The sequence below is a fragment of the Microcebus murinus genome, chromosome 15 (assembly GCF_040939455.1).
Source record: "Microcebus murinus isolate Inina chromosome 15, M.murinus_Inina_mat1.0, whole genome shotgun sequence".
Taxonomy (NCBI): Eukaryota; Metazoa; Chordata; class Mammalia; order Primates; family Cheirogaleidae; genus Microcebus; species Microcebus murinus.
In genome coordinates this window covers 27,928,326-27,949,591 of record NC_134118.1, presented here as the reverse complement: position 1 = coordinate 27,949,591, position 21,266 = coordinate 27,928,326, and the positions used below count along the sequence as shown (strand labels likewise).

The 21,266-nt window shown below is 36.3% G+C and overlaps 1 protein-coding gene across 1 annotated transcript; it reads left to right on the top strand.

Annotated features, from left to right (window-relative positions):
* Positions 1-1,197: 1,197 nt before the first annotated feature.
* On the top strand, positions 1,198-19,655 carry TMA16 (translation machinery associated 16 homolog). The gene is made up of 7 exons (XM_012735584.2): positions 1,198-1,339; positions 8,080-8,192; positions 12,625-12,662; positions 13,858-13,942; positions 15,125-15,273; positions 17,054-17,096; positions 18,471-19,655. Exons 1-7 carry the CDS (start codon positions 1,337-1,339, stop codon positions 18,649-18,651), a joined length of 612 nt encoding a protein of 203 aa, XP_012591038.1. The 5' UTR covers positions 1,198-1,336; the 3' UTR covers positions 18,652-19,655.
* The last annotated feature ends 1,611 nt before the right edge of the window (positions 19,656-21,266 follow it).

Genomic DNA, 21,266 nt, shown 5'->3' with positions numbered 1-21,266 from the left:
TGTAGGCTATACCATGTAGGTTTGTGTAAGTACTCTATGATTTTAGCAAATACAATTGCCTAAGGATGCATTTTTAAGAAAGTATCCCTATCCTGAGACTACACTGTCGTCTGTCCACAGTATGTATTCCAGGGTAACCCTCAATGAGTGTGTTCACACAAAATATATTAATACTTTCACCCACTTAAAAGGCATGTGACAATACCTTGCTCCGCACACTCTTGATTACAATTTAAACTATTTTAAACAATGGATATATTCGTTGATTAAATGCATTTACTAGAACACACACATCTAGGCACACTCAAGTTCACTCTGCCTGGTACTTTTTCCCATGCCTAGTTTTCTCTCATAATTCAAGTCTCTGCTAAGTTATCGCTTTTAAAAAAGGATTTTAGAGACCACTACGTGTCGTGTATAACAACTTTCCGGCCCACCCCCTTCGCTTTATTTTCTTTAGAGTACTTATATTATTTGAAATGATATTTATTGATTTGTTTTTATATCTAACTTCCCAACCCCGAATATGAGCTGAGGGCAGTGATACTGTCAGAGTAGCCCCAAGGCCTGGCACATAACAGCATTCAGTAAATGTTTGTTGAATGAATACATTGTGTATGGGATTTTCACACGTACAGGTGAAACAAAGACTCTCATACCGTAAGAGAAGAACAGAAAAACTGGGTTGGAAGGGCCCTTGAAAATGAGCAAGGGGACTTTTCAGATGAAGAATCTAAGACCCAGTGGGGGAAAGGACGTGCCCAAGGTAAAGCAGTAAGGGGAGGAGCAGGGGTCGGGACCACCCGCCGCTCTAGCGCGCGGGCCATCTCAGCGCAGCCCTCCAGGCGGGGACCAGTTAGTTCCCCAGATGCGGGAGCCCCCAGAGGGAACCTCTTGTCTGAAGAGGCTGCTGTCTCTGGAGTCCTGCTCAAGAGACAGATGCCCAAGCTTTCTCTCTTCTCTGGAGGCCAGAACGCGAGTAGCCAGGAACGAGGAACACCTGCAAGCCGGGTTCAAAACCCCACCCTGCACTCAGCCCCCGGCCACGTTCAGCGGCCCGCAGCAGGCTCCCCACTGCGCCCCGCCAGCAAGCAAGGATGGTACGCCCTCCGCCGAGCGCTTGAAATCCGACGCGGCCAAAAAAACACGAGGTTTCAGTTTCCCGGGACGTTTAACAGATACGGACTCGCTCCTCCCTTTCCGGTAGAGTTTGTGCCGGCTGCTCGGGCCCCACGTGTGTTCTTCAGGGGTGCTCGCGGGAGTTGCTGGCGCGGCGGTTGGTGACCCTGCCCGGGTCCAGAGCGCGGAGGTGTTCCGTGGCCACGAGGACGTCACCATGGTGGGCCCCCTCCTGCTTCCCTGAACCCGCTCGGTTGATTAATTGGAAGGCTCCTGTCGCGGAGGCAGGCAGGGAGGGAAGTGTCTGGGGAACCGGGGCGAGGAGAGGATGCAAAGTGAATATTATTGGGCGGTGGAGCTGGGGTTGGAGTGCAGGGCGAAGCCAAGAGAGAGGCCCAGGTCCAGGGTCCGGACCTTAGACCCTTAGAGTTCTGTGTCTGAGTTAGTGCTCACTTGCTGCTCTGCCACTCTGCCTCGTGCCTAACTTCTTAGTAACTGCCCCCTTGGGTAGGAGTGGGAGTGGGCAACTCGCATCTTTGCGTCGCAGATGCTCACTGGTAAATGTATGTGGGAGTTCGGCAAAACTTTTGAGAGCGTTGGCCCCGCACTCCTGTGCCACTTCTGGCCTGTGTGTCCTCTGAATGAACTCAGTCACTTCTTCCTCTGCGTCCGTTCATAGCCCATTAGTGACCCATTCCTGCTCCCGATCCTGCCTCTTTGGTCACCCCACCCCCATTCCCGCCAGGTTAGTGAAGATTGTTTTTATTAAAAGTTGAGTAGTTACAAAAGTATTTATAAAGCACGTTTAAGTGTAAAGATAGGTAGTATAAGGACTCGCCTTTATCTGTAATGTAGTTTAAGAAATAAAGCAGCCTTTGAAAGCCTCTTTGTTCTCCTCTTTGAACCTGTGACTTTCAGGAATCCCTCAGAGGCAAACAGTATCTAAAATTTGTGTTTTATAGTTCCATTATTTTTCTTTATGGTTACTATATATGTTTGTATATATTCCAAAACACTATGTTGTTTCTTCACGATTTTTTTTCGGTTAATCATTATGTTCTTGAGACTCATTCTTGAATTGGAGCGTGTTTTAAATATTCATTATTCATTATGATCTCAAATATGATATCCTGGTCTTTGATGGAAGTATCATTTAATCACATTAATTTCATATTACTGTTCCAGGTATATCTAAATGGTGTTGCATGTGAAGGGAGTTCAAACTACACTACTACTCTTTTACTAGACTTATTGTCTACTTTTAAAGACAATATGTTTCTATAATTTACAAAAACAATTATAATGACAAATATCTTACTCTAACCTGTTACCTTTAAACTTTTCTTCCAAACTTTGGTTGGAACATTCTGACTGAAGTTAAAAGAATTAAAACCAATCGTGTTTTTCCTATAACTTATTTTTTAATGCTTTGCTTTTCATTTTCTATTTAGGTTTACTATTTTTTGCCATTAAAAAATAATGGTATGGAAGATAATTGTTATTCAACTCATGTGGGTTTTTGATTTTCAGTGTCTTGTTGCAAAGAGCGTTTGATTAATGGTATCCAGAAATATAGTGCAGTGGTGCAAGTATTTCTTGATGTTGGATCAAAATCATTACTGAACTATATTATTTCATACTAGTTTTCTTGTTTGGGGAACAAGGAGGATATTTTTATTTGATTCTCAAATTTAAACATTAACTTCCATATTATTTAGGTCGTAGGTTTATTTTGTAGCTTGGAAATTGAGAAATGTTTGGTAAATTCCTTGTCTTTTAGGTCTTAAATTATTTCCTCAGGGAGGCATTTTCCTATTTCTCAAAGTTAGTCAGAATGCTGAGCTTTCTGGCCATTTTCTGGCCAGCACTTACTAAATGAGTTATTCATGAGTTGACTAGATTGTAAACTCCATGAGGGCAAGTTCATGTCTGTTTTTGATCCTCGAGTTTCAGTACTTATTCTTGTACATGATATATATAGTGTGTGCTCAGTAAATTATTTTTTTCAATTAACAAATATTAGCATAAGGTTGGAGTGTGAAGAGTGGTAGCAGAATATGTGGGAGAAGAGGTTAATTGTTACTAGATATTACTGGGTGAGTCTGGAATAACAAAACAAGTTGAGCTAGATGTTAGAATCTCACGTGAGAGATAAGTCTGCATTAAAGAATTATCAAGATGTTTTCTTAATGTTACGAAGAGTATTGTTCATGAGCTATTTAAAAAATTATTTTTATATCAGATAGTTCATGCTGTTTTTTGAACATGCTTAATATTTTTAATAATAGCTCAGTGTACAGTACACAGTGGATGCTCAGTAAAATGCTTACTCAGGGCAGCATCCCACTTTATTTTGACATCTTTTAAATTATGATTTTCAGCCACATAGGACATATTTTCAGTCTTGAGCTGATATTGAGAGAACACACAGTGTACAATTAAATGACTGGGCAAGGCAGTATATTGGTAGGTGGTAAATGCTACCAAGAGATAAAGGTTACTAGAATCTGAAATGGTTAGTCTTGGATCCCTTCAAGGAGCAGTTGAACTTCACCTTTTAAGTGCTCCTTGAAGATTGTGTGGGGTTTAGAAAGGCTTACATCTGGAAATACTGGATCCCTTTTAGAAGCCCTAATTATTTGTCATTGACACCTGTCATTGGAGTCATATTTATCTGTTAAGCAAGGAATATGCACTAGGGTTCTTTACTAAAGAGTCAATGCAAAAAAATGTTCATATTCTCTTAATTAGTACATTCTATTCCATCATTGTCACTGGAGTTAAATGGCTTCATGCATGTGGTGCAATTTATAGTCGTGCCCCACCTAATGACATTTCTGTCAATGGGGCAGACCACGTATATGAAGGTGGCCTCATAAGATTATAACACTGTATTTTTGCTGTATCTTTTCTATGTTTAGACATGTTTAGATACACAGATGTGGTATAGTTGCCTACAGTAGATAACATGCTGGATGGTAACACGCTGTACAGGTTTGTAGCCTAGGAGCAATAAGCTATACCATATGGTCTAGATGTGTAATAGGCCTGCCATCCCCGACACCCAGGCTGCAGACCAGTACTGGTCCATGGCTCGTTAGGGACTGAGCCTGCAGAGGAAAAATTGTCTTCCATGAAACAAGCTGGAGTTGGGGTGGGGGAAATGGGGCAACAGCAGAAGGTGAGTTTAAGTTGCTCCCCTTTCCCATTGCTGACATCATTGCCCTAGCTCCACCTCTCCCCCTCCCTCACCCCCCAATCCCCATGGAAAAATTGGTCCCTGGTGCCAAAAGGTTGGGGACAGCTGGGTTACACCATCTAGGTTTGTGCAAGTACACTCTGATGTTTGCTCAACACACGGACTCACCTAATGATGCATTTCTCAGAAAGTATCCCTGTCTTTAAGTGACGCACAACTGTGTTTTGGTGTTTAAGTTATACTGTAAGCTTTCTCGTGATATGTATGGCTTTAGTTTTATACTTTTTAAAAGTATTCATATACCTTTATGTACCTTAAGTGTTTGATGGAATGATTGCTCCTTTAGGTTTCTCATTATACTTGATAGTCTAAATGTCATTGCTATCTCTAGTTGAGCCTAGACTCTGATCTTTTAGGAAAAGATCTTGTTATTTATGATTTTAACAGGAATATTTGAAACATATTAGCCCTGAAATAACTCTCTGTTGCTGTTTTTTGAAGGAACTATTTATGTGTTTTCTTCTGTTACTCTCAATTACGAATCCAAAGAATAGATTTTTAGACTGGATTTTTTAAAGTACTCACCAAAGATTGTAGGAAAGAGATACTTTTAATACAGGTTTTCTGATTGGAATATTTCTGTGGTGCCAGAGATTTTTCAGACTAGGCATAGCTATTCAAAACAGTTTGTTAGTTATTTTATTGGTAGGGTTTTACTTCAATTTTTCCCTGTTGAAGCATTTTTTAAAATTTTAATGTATTGAAAAATATGAAAATTTTGAAATATAGTAAATTGTATTGTGCATATTTCTGTGTCTCACATATTCATATCCTGCCTTGAGGCAACCTTTTCATGAATAAATTATTATAAGGAATCATAAACATCAGTTGAGTCAGAATGTAGGTTCAGTTTCTTTGTACCTTCTTTATACTAAGTCCAAAGGTTCTTTATTCCAGCTCTTCTAATGCCACGAGGACACTGTTGCACTCAAAAACTATCTAACAATTTCTTTTTCTAACAAAAGTTTTTAAGCCTTTAAAGGAAATTTTTTTTAGTCGTGTTCATAGTGCTGAAATGTCACAGCTACATATCATCAGTTTTTAAATTTTAGCAGCCTCAGAGAGTTTATCTTTTTTCCTCATGATTTTTGTGACCTTTTTTCGTTTTTTTAAAGCATTTTACTTGGTATACTATGAGGGATCAAGATATCTTTTTAAAAAGTGCACCTTTGCTTTATTTATTTATTTTTTTGTCTTGTATCAGTTATTGTCTATTTCTTTGTAATAAGTTAGCCTAAAATTCGGTGGCTTAAAACAACATTTATTATTTCACAGTTTCTTTGGGTGGGGAATCAGACATAGCTTACCTGGTTCCTTTGCCTCAAGGTTTCTCACAAGGTTGCACTGAAGTGGGGCTGTGGTTTCAAGGTACAGTTGGGATGGATCCACTTCTAAGCTCACTCACATGGTTCTTGGTGGGATTTAGTTTCTGGTGGACTGTTGGACTGAAGGCCTCAGTTCTTTGCGAGCTACTGTCTCATGGGCCTGTCCATAGGGCAGCTCACTACATAACAGCTGGTTTCCATCAGGGTGAGCCAAGTGAGAGCAAAAGAGAGAATGAGCAAGATGGAAGCCAGAGTCCTTTCTTTACCTAACCTTGCAATTGACATCTCATTGCTTTTGCCAAATGCTCTTCATTAGAAATGAGTCACTAGGTCCAGCCCACACTCAAAGGGAGAGGATTACATAAGGGCATGAATATCAGGAAGTAGACTTCATTGGGAGCCATCTTAGAGGCAGCCTGCCACATATTCTCAAAGTTTTAATTTGATTCATGTTTGCTGGGTAGAGTTTAAGCTCAGAACATCCTTTTCACTCCTCCCTTTCTCCACTCCATCCCCATTGTGTGCATAGAAACACACAGAAGAAATACATACACTTTGTTTTAGGATGGATTTACTTCTTATTCCCCTATACCTGTAACTAACCTCCAGTGACACTGTGTTTCAGACTGGGACATGTCTTCTCTGGGCAGGTTTATCAAAAAGTAAGCAGATGGGTGAGGCAACCAAAATATTTGTGCTCCCATAATATTCTGAAATAAATAGAAATGGATGAAATTCAGCTTCAATTAAATTAATGAGCAAATAAAAAAAGTAAGCAGAGGCACTCAATATTTGTTGAAAGAATGAAAACGTGTGAATGAGGAATTGGTGGTCATTTAAATTAATTCAGCCTATAAAGTCTTACAAAGGAAATGATTTGGAGCTATATCTTATCAAAGGACAAGTAAGGGAAAGGATTTTTGCAGGCAGTGAGTGGTAACAATGTAATCTAGAGAACTTATAAAACAGCATGGTGTGTTGTGGAATGGTGAGAAGTCATTAAGAATGGGGTGAAGGATCTTTTGTGGAGGGGCATGGGAAATATCGCTGGGGATAGATTGTTTTCCATGTTAAGACTTAAGGTCTAATTGTGAGACAGTGGAGCTCTTTAAGAAGGGGAAAGGGACTTTACTAAACGAGTGTTGTAGGAAGAGAAGCTCTGTGACTTTGTTGAAAAAAGGATTAGCAGGAAGAACCTAAAGGCCATTCTAATCATGAAAGATCACAAGAACTGAATTAAGGCATTTGACAGTAGTTTTCAAAAGAAGATTCTAGAGATACTTGGCCTTTTTGAAGATTAGGTATGTTAAGAGACTTCCAGCTGTCCCCTAATATATATTTTTTCTCTTATAGGTATTTTTTTTTAACTAATGAATAAAGATTATATTTACTAGTCTCCTTTATGTAACACTGACTAAATTTTGGTCAATGGATGTGAGCGGAAGAATCTGCAACTTCCTATATGGTACTCTAAAAGCAAAAGGCTATATATACTTTCTGATTTTTTTCCCTATTTCTCACTGGCTGGATTGTAGACCTGGTATTAAGCCATCTTGGACTACATAAGTTACAGCTAAGGATGGTACACAACATGATGGAAGGAGCCTGGATCCCTGAGTGCTTTAGTGGAGCAGAGCCTTCAGCTCCTACTTTTAAGAGGAGAGAACTGAACTTTGTCTGGATTAAGCCATTATTATTTTGGGTTTTTGTTGCAGAGCACCAAACCTGATTTCTAAATAATATAGGTGAGATAATTTAGGTAAGATATAGGATTATATAGGAATAAAAAATTACTGAAATGTCTAGTTTGGAGGACTGAATGAATTATGACCTAGTTAACTGGCATAAAGCTTGAGTGAGAAAGTAATTTGTTCCCTGTTGGATGTGCTAGTTTTGAGATGGCTTCTATTATTTTCTCTGTTTCTAATTTGCACAGGCCATGAGCCCAACTTTTATTTTGTTTGATTCACTGATCACTCTGTTCCACATGCAACCTCTACAGTCCAACTCCCACTAATGACCTGTGTTCCTTCTGTCCCCTTAATCTTCTAAACTGTGACACAGATTTCTGGCCCTGAGTCTCTTTGCTACTTTGAAGATGGAAGAGTTGAAGAGCTGAGTTTATTGATCTCTTCTGTGCCTTTTTGTACTCTCTTATATCATGGGAGAGTAGTTCCAAATATATCATTTCTATTATGACCATGGAAACAAAGACTTAAAATTATTTAACAAGTCTGGTTTATCTCCTGATTTCTTATGCAGTATTTCTGGCTCAGTGCATTTTTGTTATAGTAATGTTTTTAAAATTCATTTTTAAAGAAAATTTTATGACTGGAGTCACTTATATATCCTACTATGTGTTTTTGTATTTTTTAGCCTAAAGTACCAAAAGGAAAAAGTGCAGGACGGGAAAAAAAAGTCATCCATCCATATAGTAGAAAAGCAGCTCAAATTACAAGAGAGGCCCACAAACAAGAAAAGAAGGAAAGGTAAGTATCTTTTCATTGTTTGTATTACACATTGGTAAAAAGCCTTTTATACATTTATCCTTCAAACATACATCCTTCCTCAATATTCTTTTCCTCTCGTTAATAAATGTTTGCATGTGTTCTATGTGCTAAGAGTAAAACTAAACAAGATCTCTACTCTTACAGAGCTTACCTAAAACAGATAAATAAATTTAAATAGCAGTTTGTAATCAGTGTAATGAAAAATTAAAAAGGGTTATAGGATTGAGAGTGAAAAAGAGGTTTGTTTTACATAGCATAGTTATGGAATGCTTCTCTATAGAAGTTACATTTGAGCAAAGAGTTGAAAAATATGAGGGAGTGAGCTATCCTGATATATGTATTGGGCATATAGGTTAAAGTACCTATTAGATATATAATAGGAGATGTAGCCTAGGCAGTTGGATATGTTGGGTCTAGTATTCAGAGAATAGGTTAGGGATGTAGACACAAATTTGGGAGCCATCAGTATCCATATGGGATTTCAAACTGTGAGACTGGGTAAGATCACCTATGATTAACTGTATAGAGGAGAGAGAAGGAAGGCAGCAGTTGAGTCCAGAGACCCTCCACTGTTTAGATGTTGGGTGGGACAAGGAGGATTCCACAAATGAGACTGAGAAGGAGGAAAAAGAAGATGGTATTTCAAAGATTCCTGAAAATCAAGTGAAGACCAAATAAAAATTGTCATTTTGACTATTTTAGAATAATTCTGCCATTTTAATGAATGTTAAATGCATTTACACGCTAGCTAATGGAAACTGGCACTTTCATTGTTACATGATGACTCCTTGCTTAAGACAAACCATATTTAGTAAAGGTTAGCTGTTTCACAATGATGTGGCTAGAAGCTTTCTGGAAGAGAATAATCAAGTGTTGTGATAGCATAGTCCTATTTTCTTTCTTTTTGGGGGAGGTATCTTTTTTTTTTTTTTTTTACATAAAGGTTGATTATGATGATATAGCAGTGTTGCTTTAAAATGGTAATTTTTCAAACTTCAGGTATTTGTGTATCATTTTCATGATTTTGTTATCTTTTTAACATGATTTACTACTACTATGATTGTGCAATTTCTTTTATCACCTACACCAGTATTTCATAAACTTTACAGGAGACACACCTGTAGGGCTCATTAAAACTGTTCCAAGCCCTAGAGTTTTATATTCTCTACATTTTTGAGGTAATGCTGATTTTTTTTTTTTTTTGCTTGTGTTTTAGGGACTACGCTATGAGAACCACTGACCTGTACTATTATTTAGTTTCCTTTAAATACCATTTTTTAAAGAGGAGACATTATATCTCTGTTAAAATCAAGTAGATACTATTACCTGCCCTGAATGGTCTGAGCCTGAGAAGTCCTTTTGTGTTATTCTTGGTGAACAGATTTGGCAAAGGTTGGAAGATTTGCAAGATAAACTAAATTTTATCCTTACTATAATGTGAAAGAATCAAAGGAAAGTGGAGTAAGGGGAAGCAACTTCTTACCACTTGATTAAAGATTGTTTAATTCTGTGCCTATGAACTACTTAATGACCTTAATTGGTTTCCTAAGGCACAGTGGTAGCTAGTTTATACTTTTCCACAGAACTGAGGATTCTTTGTACCATTTCCTGGGGTTTCTTTTTAGGGAGAAGGGGGGGTATTTGTTAGGGCACTGTGCCTTTTGACAAGTGGTGGAGGATATAAATCCAGACTTTCTGAGTTGATCAGGTTGATGCTTACTGATGGCCTCAGTTTAGTTAAAGATACTGCAGAAGTGAATAACAAAGTTAGAGTAAAAGTTCAAACATGTTCTTCATCTTAGGACTCATTCATAGAAACTATGAATGGAAACTGGGACGGGCATGTTGCAAACAGTGAACAATTTACAGGCAGTGAATGGCTATTCTGTATGATATGATTTTAGCTTTATTTTATGATTTCTCAGCATAGCAACATTTTGGCAAAGAATTCTAGATACCAAATGAAAACGACACAGTCTGGAAAATTGACAAAGGAAACTAAGCTAGATGGATAAGAATCTAGAAAACAACTGCTTTTGAGAATTAATGTTGATGTCACTTCACTTAAAGAATTGATTCTCTTTAAAAATCAAATTCACACATTGTCTGCTTTAATAAGAATTTTTCCATACAGTGGCTACCACTGTAGTTGAGGCTCCCATTGAGTCCGTTGAGAACTATGGCAACTTCTAACTAGATTCTTCCCTCCAGGCTTACTTGAAAGGAATGAATTCCTTTCCAACCATTCTCCACCTTATTATGAAGTGTTGTTTTTTTTTTTTTTTTTTTTTTTTTGAATCAACTTTGAGGTATAAGTAACATACAATATAATGGACACATTTTAAGTGTGCATTTTTTGGGTTTTGACAATTGCATACATCGGTATAACCACCATGATCAATAGGTAGTACAATGTCATCTTTTAAAAAAATTCCCTTGTGTGTCTTCCCAGTCAATCAATCCTTATCATTTGCCCCTGGCCTCAGGCAGTCACTAATTTGCTCTTTTATTTGATAGGTGGCATTTATCTTTCTTACTGTTTCATATAAATGGAATCATTCTGTATGTAGTCTTTTGTGCCAGCTTCTTTCATTTATCATAATGTTTGTGAGATTTATCCATGTCATTTTATGTATTAGTTGTCCATTCCTTTTATTATGAGTATTCTGTGTATGGATATGTGGTTTGTTTATTCACTGTTGATGATCATTTGTATTCTTTACAGTTTTTGGCTGTTATCAGGGGTCTCCAACCTAAGGGACTAGCTACCTATTATTATGAAAAATTTTATTGGAAAACATTTATGCCTGTTCTTTTTGTGTTTGCCATGACTGCTTTCAGACTGTAATGGCAGAGTTGAGTAATTGTGAAAGATTACATAGCCCCCAAAGCCCAAAATGTTACTATGTGACCACTTAAGAAAATATTTACCAACCCCTACTATTATGAATAGTATACGTGAACATTCATGTACAGATGTTTGTGTGGACATATATTTTCATTTTTCTTTCATTTCCTAGAACTGGAATTGCTGGGTCATATGATAGATTTTTGTTTGAGTGTATAAGGAATTAAGTTTATAAGAATTGCTGGTTCAAAAGTGGTAGTACCATTTTATATTTTCATCAGAATGTAAGTTATATTTACTACATACCCACTCGAACATGTTTTGTTAGGTTTGTTTTTTTTTTAACTTTAATTTCAGCCTATCTAGGAGATATATAGTGGTATCTTAGGGTGGTTTAAATTTTCATTTCTTGATGACTAATGTGTTGAGCATCTTGTTATGTGCTTATTGGTCATTTATATATGTCTTTGATGAAGAATCTATTCAAATCTTTTTGCCCTTTTTAGCACTGGGTTCTTTGTCTATTAGGTAATAAAAACTGTATAGGTAATAAAAACTGTATATTCTAGATATAAGTTATTAGTTATTTGTATTATGAGTGTTTTTTCCCATTCTGTGGCTAAAAAGGTTTTTTGTAAAAAAAAAAAAAAAAAAAAAAAAAGGCTTCATTTTATTTCTCCAGTTTTCTAGTTGTGTAAAATGGGAGGGTGGTTTGCTTATTACTCCTTTATGAATAAAAGCCATGTGTACTTTCCCTTTATACAAAGCCTTCTCCTTTAGCCAAGAGTTTTTTTTTTTTTTTCCCATTCCCATGTTCCCCATCCTCTTTTTTTTTTTTTTTAATCCTGAATAACTTCTCTGAATATTCAGATCTCACCTCAAAGGTTACTTGCTCTGGAACACCTTCCCAAATCCTAAAAAGTCCTAGAGGTGCTTTCTAAATATGCTTTTGTGGCTTTCTATGCATCTCCATGTTTGCCCTCTAGATTTTAAGCTTTGTTGGGACGGGACAGTAGCTTATTATGTTCATTGCTAGAGGCTAATGTGAAGTCTGGCAAAGACTAGGTATCCAAAGAGCTCTTCAATGAATAATTATTTTAGACTATCAATAATAGGAGGCATATATTACCTACAGTCTTTCTGAGAACAAATAGGTTTTTAATTTTATTATCAAATTTATGAAAAGTAATCATCCTATGTTATTAAAGTTTAAGAGATGACAGTAATGCATTTTAGTCTTAGTGGCAATCTTCTAGAAGATATGCATTATTCTTGTGCACTGTATTTTGCATATTATACAAAACCCATCTGAACATTCATAATCCTATTAAGCTTTTGGTTTTGTTTTTGAAACTAGCTTGTTCTATAAACTTCCTTTAATTATTGAAGAACTAAAAAAATTTCTGGTAACATTTTGTTCTGATCATTTAAAAGAGAAGCATTGTATTATGTATAAAAGATTGAACCTTGAATTAAAGGTTTTGGGGTAGTTTTTCTTGTTTTGACAGATTTTTAAAGCTTGCTTTGGAAATTTTCTAATATGTACATGCCTTTTCTTCCAAGATTGAAGAATGACAAGGCCTTGCGTCTCAACGTTATTGGTAAGTGGGTTTCACTTATTGAAATTCTGGCTAGAGTATATGAATTTCTGCCCTATACCAATTTTTATGTTTATTTGCCTAGCGAAATACTATGTTTATCAAAGTGAATTTTCTTTACCAGACTAGATTAAGATGAAACAAATCAATCATTAAACTTTTGGAATAAACAATGTTAATGATTTCTAGCTTGGGTTTTCAGAAATTGTTTATATTTAAACTACCTACCTGTCTACACAAGTATGTATCCATCCATACATCTATCTATACAGTTTAATTCTAACTCCCTAGCTTTTAGGATTATGTAATATTATAGCTTAAGTATTATGGAAAAAACAATTCATATTTACTGATATGAATACATACATCCTCAATGTCTATCTCAGTGTCACAGTCTCTTTTTGGGGGGTCAGATTTATTGTTAGTAAATTTTTACTGACAAGTCTAAGATTTTAAAATACTATTAGGCTTTATTGCTAAAATTAAAGATATTTGAACCCTCATCTCTAATGCTTCATTAGGTAATAGAAAAATATTTCTAAACAGGATATTGGTATGCTGTAATATTGAGATATCTAACTGAAAGTGACCCTGATCATTAGATTTATTTGTAAGAATGAATTCTCTTGGTTCTTGGATAATATTTCTCAATCCCTCTTTGCACATTATCTAGCAGCTCTTGTGTGCTTAATGTACTTACTAACTTTGGGGACCTGGATAGTTTACTTAACCTCTCTCATCTGTAGATGGGGATAATAATAGTGCAAATTTTCATAGGAGTGTAAAGCTATTTATATCGTGTTTGCAGCTTATTAAATGTTCAGCAAATATCATTTTTCATCATTAATCATTTATGTTTTTTTTTTTTAGACAAATTCTGTCCTTTGCTTTTTAAATACTTAGAACTTCATGTTCTGTTACAGTATTCTTTTTTCTTTTTCTGCATCCATATTGGATAAGAAATACATACAAAAGAGCATCCCTCCCACCTCTGTCTTTCCCCTAAATTAAAATGTGACAGTTTAATTTCTGACAGACTGGTTTAATTAGCTTTGAGCCCACACAAGATTTTATATTTAACATTGAAATAAATTTTAGTTCTGTTTTAAACACATCAATGTTGAGAATTATAATAAATACCTCTTTGCTCAAGTGATGGCTTGTGGTGCTAAACTATCTTGGTACTTCTTATTCATAGGTGAAAAACTTCAGTGGTTTCAAAATCATCTCGATCCCCAAAAAGTGAGATATTCAAAGAAAGATGCTTGTGAATTGATTGAAAGGTAAACCCTGGGCAATATTATGAGCAAAGAGTCAGGAAAGGTAATTCTCCAACCTGGTTCCTTAAGAGACAGAGCTCTGTCCTGCATTTGCAGAAGAGCAAATGGGCTTTGTTAGCAGAAGGACTGGATTTATATAATGGCTTAGCTACTTTAGTAGGTTTGTAACCTTACTGGGCCTTAGAGTGGTAGTTAACCCAGTTTCTTGGAATCAGGAAGGCATTCCTGGAGAAATACCTAAACTGGCACCTGAAAGGTAGGGATTAGCAGATCCAGGTAAGGTAATTTGAAGAGTATCTAGTCAGAACAATATCTAAAAGGCCCCAAGGTGAGAGCAAAGAGAACATATTTAATGATCTGCCCAACATCTAATATGACTGAAATAACAAGTTTAAGAAAGAAAGTATAGCAGGTACAGTAAGTGACAACCAGCTCATGTAAGACCTTAGGTGTCAGTGTCAGAGTTTGGACCTTCTCTGAGGACATTAGGAGCCATGGGAGGCTTTTACAGCAAGCACTTGAGATGATCTTGTTTAAACTTTGGAAAGGTTAACATTTGTGAAAATGAGGAAGATGTACCAGGGAAACATGGCTCTGGCTGGGGGACTGTTGAGAGGCCAATGTAGACATCTAGACAAGAGATGATGGTGGCCTCTGTTTGGTTAGTAGTAGTGTGATGAAGAAAAAGGAACCATTGTAGAGATGTTGAGAAGATAGAAGTCTGAGTCTTTAGTGGAAACTTAAATACAGGATGAAGGAGAGAGAGGCGTCCAGGAGTATGCCTGCATTCCTCACTTGGTAACTGGATGAATGGTCCCACTATTTCCTGAGATAAGGAGCCCGCAAGATGGAGTAGTTTGATGGGGGAGGTTGGGATAGGGTGATGACAAGTTCGGTTTTGATGTGCTAAGGGTGAAGCCGCTAGGGGACGTCTCAATGGAGATATCCAGTCAGTGGTTGAATATGAGGGTCTGCAGTTCAACAGATACTTTGATAGCAGGCTGTGATTTGGCCCATGAAGTTAAGGAAATGGTAGTTATTCAGGGAAGGGGTACAGAGGGTTGAGAACCTGAGGGACTCAGAGAAACATAAACATTTAAAGGATAGCTGGGGACTAAGATTTCCATGAATTAATGTAAGCCAAATATATAAGACTTTGTAACTGATCATTTTCTTATTTTTCAGGTATTTGAATCGATTCAGCAGTGAGCTGGAGCAGATTGAGTTACATAACAGCATCAAAGACAGGCAGGGAAGGCGGCACTGTTCCCGGGAGACAGTCATCAAGCAGACGATGGAGCGGGAGCGGCAGCAGTATGAAGGTTACGGCCTCGGTGTGTTCACTGTCATTATTTTTTCTTTTAAAAATACATAGCAGTATCAGATTTATAATTCATTTCAAAGGGTTTATCTATTCTGTTTATTTGGTTTGATTTTCTTCCTTTTCTTTGTGAGTGTTTAGAATACTGTTGGATTCTTTTTTTCCCTCTGCATTCCCGACTAAACTATTAATTTTCTGATAGTGACATTATATCTTTCTACTGTGATAGTAATAATGCTGATAACTTCCAAATTTATATTGTCAACACTGACTTGTCCCTGGACCTTCAGATTTGCAGTAGCAAACTTGGGTTTCTCAAACTTTCTGTTCAGATGTTTTATGGGCATCTCAAACTTGACATGTCACAAAGCAAGGTCTTGTTTTTCTCCTAAAACTTGCTCCTCCTGCGAGTTTCCAGTTTCGGTAAGTAGCATCACCACTTTACTGGTTGCTCAGATCAGAAACCCTGGAGTCACTTTCACAGTTCACATCCAGCTCATCAGCAAAATATATTTAGAATCTGATGACTTTACCACTGCTACTACCACCTCCCTAGTTCAGGCCACCATCATCTCAACTGTACCATTGTGACAGTCTCTCAACTGGTGTCTGTGCTCACACTCTTTCCCCCTAAAGTCTCTGTTCAACATCTAGTGGTCAGATTAATTGGCAGTAATTAACAGAGCACGTCTAGGGTGAACATTTATTGGCAACAGAGCCAATACTAGAACTCAGATGTGCTGTTCTTCGGACTCTGCCACAGTGCTTTTCCCTGAATCAGGGATGTGTCTGGTGGGCAGACTCCGACTAGTTTACAGGTATGTAGGATCCTGTGGGGAAGGTGTCACCAAATTCTGTTTTGATACGATTCTGAGAAGACTGGATATGACCACCTCTGCCCCCTATTTCTTGGTGGTATAACTATTTCTTACTCATTTTATTAAAATTCCTTTGAAAAGACTTTTGTATTTAATTTACGTCTTTTAATACCTAGTCCCTCACATTCTTGCTTTCTGAAACTATTCTAAAAGTCAGTGTGCAGTGTATCAAACATGTTTTTTTTATCTTCTTCTCATTACTTGATACTAAATTTTAGTTAATATTGTATTGCATTGGCCAGAGTTTTTGCCGCAGTGTTTCAGTGTTTGTTGTACATGCCTACCTCCTGTGTTTCACCAATTTAAGTATGATCATGCATATTAGTTTATAATGAATTTTCTAATCATGGTAAGGAACTGTCATACACATAGTTTTTATTAAAGATGGGTTTAAGTTTTATTGACCTTCATCGAGTACCTATTGATTATATTATTTTAAAATTTGTTTTTCATGTTTTGATAACATGATTTTTTAATTTTAAATAATTCTTGCATTCCTCAGATAAATTCTACTTGCCAAAGTAAAGTATATGCTTGAAAAAATTGTATTTTTTCACCAAGAAAAAAACATAACATGATCTGGCATGTTATTTTAGGGTATTGATAGGTTTTGCTGGATACCTTTTATAGTTAAAAAGGATAGGGTTTATTTTGTTAATAGGTTTTATTTCATAGATTCTGTGCGAGAATTTGTTATTTAATACCCTTTTTCTTAAATCATCTTCTTAAACTAAGCCCTTTATACTTGCCAAACTTATTTTTTTCATGTTAATGATAGTGCTTTGAAATCCTGTTTTCTTTTGGATGTTCTTGCTGTCTATCAGTTATTATTTGTTCTATCTGAAATAATAAATTGAGGAAACTGTAAAATGATAAAAATATTGCCTAATGCATATAAATTATTTTCTTTTCCAGAAATTCCAGACATTGTGAATGCGAGTAATCTGAAAACTTTTAGGTGAGGCTGTCTGTTTTCTTGTTCCCTTGAAACTGCGTGTAAAATATATGAGGCATGAACTTTCTTATGTTTTCAGTCTAGATAATAAAGCTAAAAGAAAATCAGGGGTTTCTTTTAACCTATTCTCTTTTATCAGACCAAGTAAGAATTTTCTGAAGTTGTGTTTATTTGAAACACCTGATATACACTGAAATGATAATGACATTGTGTACCTTTTGTTTTTCAGTGTAGTCTAAAATACTTTAAAACTGCAAAGAACTTGGCTCAGAGTCACATCCCCAGACTGTTGTGCAGCAGCCTCTTTTGAAAAGAAGATGGTTAATGGGGAGTGATATCAGGGAAAGGAGCTGCGTGGTCCAGTGGTCCTTCTAATTGTCCTCCTGTGTGTTACCAGGGAGACCATTGAGGAGGATTTCAATATTTTAGCTTTCAAACATAAGTTCTGTTTTATCAGTCATTTTGGTCTTAACTAGACCATGTTGATGGGTCTAAAATTTTAACATTAATTGAAATTAGATAAATTTAAATACAGTCATCTTTTATACTTCTGAATTTATAGAAACTAAATTAGCTCTAATAGAATTCATCTATCATATTTAAGAAGAAGTTTGTTTATTAGGTCATGTACAGCAGATACTTACAACTTAAATACATGGAGTTTAAGATTCTGTTTATACCCTAAATATTTTTTTGCTAGTAATCTTAATCAAATAAACAAATATGCTTGTTATTTCTAAAACAATATATGTTCTGCCACCTTCAAAGTAAGCCAGAAACGAGAGAATAGATGAGCATAGCCTGCTAGTATTGCTGGTTAGAGTTCTCAAAACAATTCACTTTGCTCCTACAGTAATTAATTGTCATGGAAAATAGTGGGGTTGAAAAGCTGAAAATTTTCCATTATAAGAATAACAGTGGTCTGATTGCTGAAACTTAATTTTGATGTAGCATTATGTGTGCAAAGGAAAACCTTTGTGCATTTTGGAGATTTGCTCAGTATGACATAGTTCATACTTTTGAGATTCTTGATTGGTATAGCCTGAAGGAGGGAGATAGGTGGGGAGAATAAAAGAATGGAACAAAGTTTCATTGTAACTCCTACCTAACGTTTTCCTCTGTTGCTTTTGAAGTTTTAAATATATGGGATTCTCTGTGCAGTTATTACCACTGTATATTAATGAGAAAATGCAATAGGTTTGGAAAAAGAAGCCTCAGTTCTTAGGATGTTGTTTTTTTTTTCATAGTGAACTTATATTGGTTCTTTCTAGTGTATTTGAATCTGCTATAAATATGTAAACTTTCTTCTACTTTCATAGTTTTGAAATTGACTCTTCTGCTTCAGCTCCTACCAACACTATCTCTTTCTTTGTCTAGGGAATGGAATTTAGATTTGAAGAAATTGCCAAACATTAAAATGAAAAAAATTTGTGCTAATGATGTAGTTCCCAGGAAGTGCAAGAGGAAAACTATTATAACTGTGGACGAAGACTTTGGGGGTTTGGAACTAAAAGATGAATCAAGTGACTCAGATGAGGAAATGACTGCAGTGGACTAATTGTCTTTACTTGAATTTAAAATAAATAATTTGAGACCTTCAAGTTATACTAATTGATTATGGAACATAATTGTCGAGATACAAGAATTTGCTATTTAACTCATTTTCTTACATCATGAGAATTCCACTTGTAGTTTCAAAAATGGTGTTAGGATTTTTATTTAAAAATGAAGAATTGCTTTTTATGTACATTAAATTGCTAAAATAGAAGTGATCTGTAAAAATTATTTAATATGAATTTTGGGGGTGGGAGAAATATGAGTGAGGGCAAAAAGTGTTTTAATTTTTTTCCTCACGTGTTTCTAGGATTATGTAATCTCACATTTTGGGAAATGGACAGTAACCTGTTTTCTGAAAGGTTCTTGTGGATACTTCTGGAGCTGTGACCATAGCAAAATTGTCTTTCAGCAGTTATGTCACACTAATTCTCCTCTTAAACATTAAGCCTATTTTCTTTTATTATAAGATAGGGAAAAATGTGATATGGAATTTGTATACACTGATGGATTATACATTATTATTTTATGAGCCAGAGTTAAATGGTAAAAACAATTTAAAAGTGATTATTGATCTCCCACACTTAATCTGTTATCTTTTGCAAAGGGGATAGATAATATCAAGTTTTAGTTCCTTTTGAATGTATATTATTTTCTGCTTTCTTATTGTGAAAAGTCTTAAGTTTTATTTGTGGAGACAGAACTAAAGATTAGAGAATCAATGATTTTAATTATGTTATTTTTTCTTCGAAGAGATAGGATGACATTTAACTCAATATTTCAAGTATCATGAAAAACATGAGTGTTGTAGAATTGTGTTCTTCACAGAACTTGTTAAATGAAAATATCCTATTTTCCAAAGGATGCAATGCAAATGTGTGAGTATTTTCAAGAAAAGAAAGCAATGCTGTATGAGGTTAACAGGTATCAGCTACATCTTGTTTACAGTTTAAACTTCAACTGTAACTATTTTACTTTCGAAAGTTAAAAATAAAATTATTTCCATAATTTTACTTGTTATGGTTCTAATTATTTCACTTTCAGTAATGTGCCTGATGCTGATTAGCTTTAGTAATCCATGTAAAAGTGTGGTTTAATGATTACATAATAAGTTAATATCTCTTTAGTCATTGAAAAGTTTCCTTCTCTCTCTCTTGTTCATATTTAGTCTTAAAGTGGCTGTAAAAACTGAGTCACAAGTTACAGTGAAGAGAATAGGAACTGTTTTATCTGGACTGATACTTTAAAGCCCATACTGTTAGATGAATAACTTGTGAAATTGGCAGATTGTCCTCCCCCTCAAACATTTGTTCCTAGTTTCCCCTGTGCTGTCAAAGCAAAAAATTTAACTTAACAAGATACACTGCTGAGAACTAGAACAGATAGATAAATATTTGTTTAAGAATGGATTTACTTTATCCTTTACGACTATGGCAATCAATGTCATGTTACTCCTAGCTGGACCAAAGTAGCCGAAGAGATAACTTGTCTGGAGAGTGAAATTTATAATTATACCCTTTAAAATTATACCCTTCATCCTTGTCTGTAGAACATGTTTTTTCTGTGGTAATAAGTTGTACTCCCTTCATCTAGACCACTTTCAAATCAGTAGCATATTTTTGTAAGACAGCTTCTACAGCCCATGGCCATGGAACAAAGTAAAGGGAACTTTTTTGGCACTTCTGTGTAAGCTATAGTAACTTATTAGGTGTTGCAGGCCAAATGTAGTTCCTGTTGCATATTTGTGTCTGTGTGCGTGTGCCGTGCGTGTGTGTGTCTGTGTGTTTTACCACCCTTTAAAAATGTAAAAACCATTCTTAGTCTGTAACCATACAAACTAGTCCACAGAGGGCAGGATTGACTTGCTTGTCATAGTTTGAATACTCCTGGTATAAACCAATGAGCTGAACTTGAGACATAGGTTAATGATACATTTCTAACTTCAGAGCAGCTCATGTCTGGTCTTTTTTCCTAATATTCTAGTTGTTTCCTTGCCTTTCTGACAGAAGTATCCCTTTAGGACCCTGTTCACCTCAATAGAAGCTTTTTCTTTCTTTGGAGACAGAGTTTTGCTCTGTTGCCCAGGCAGTCTAGCTTGTGGCATCAGCCTAGCTCACAGCAACCTTAAACTCCTGGGCTTACACAATCCTGCTTCAGCTTCCCGAGTAGCTGGGACTACAGTCATGTGCCATCATGCCCAGCTAAGTTTTTCTATATATATTTCTTAGTATCCTGATAATTTCTTTCTATTTTTAGTAGAGAGACGGGGTCTCGCTCTTGCTCAGGCTAGTCTAGAACTCCTGATCTTTAGCGATCCCCCAGCCTCGGCCTCCCAGAGTGCTAGGCAGGCATGAGCCACCAGGCCCGGCCAGAAACTTTTTCTATTCTTCTATCCCATATGCTTCAGGGGCAGGAGATTGTGGTAGGGTGTCCTCTTTGTTCTACTGCCACTTCAAAATAACTTCTCCTGTAGGTATTGGAAGTTCTGTCATTTTCTCCTTTTCCTTATTATCTTCCCTCCCAGAAGGACATTTTGCTCACTGGTTAAATACTGTAGCTGTAGCTCCTGGCTTAGTTTTCTTCTCCATAGCAGTCATTTTAGTGATTCCTTATGGATAA

Coding starts and splice junctions, on each gene's coding strand:
- TMA16 (XM_012735584.2), top strand. Junction 13,943..15,124: donor GCTTGTGAATTGATTGAAAG/GTAAACCCTGGG, acceptor CTTATTTTTCAG/GTATTTGAATCGATTCAGCA. Junction 17,097..18,470: donor AGTAATCTGAAAACTTTTAG/GTGAGGCTGTCT, acceptor TTCTTTGTCTAG/GGAATGGAATTTAGATTTGA.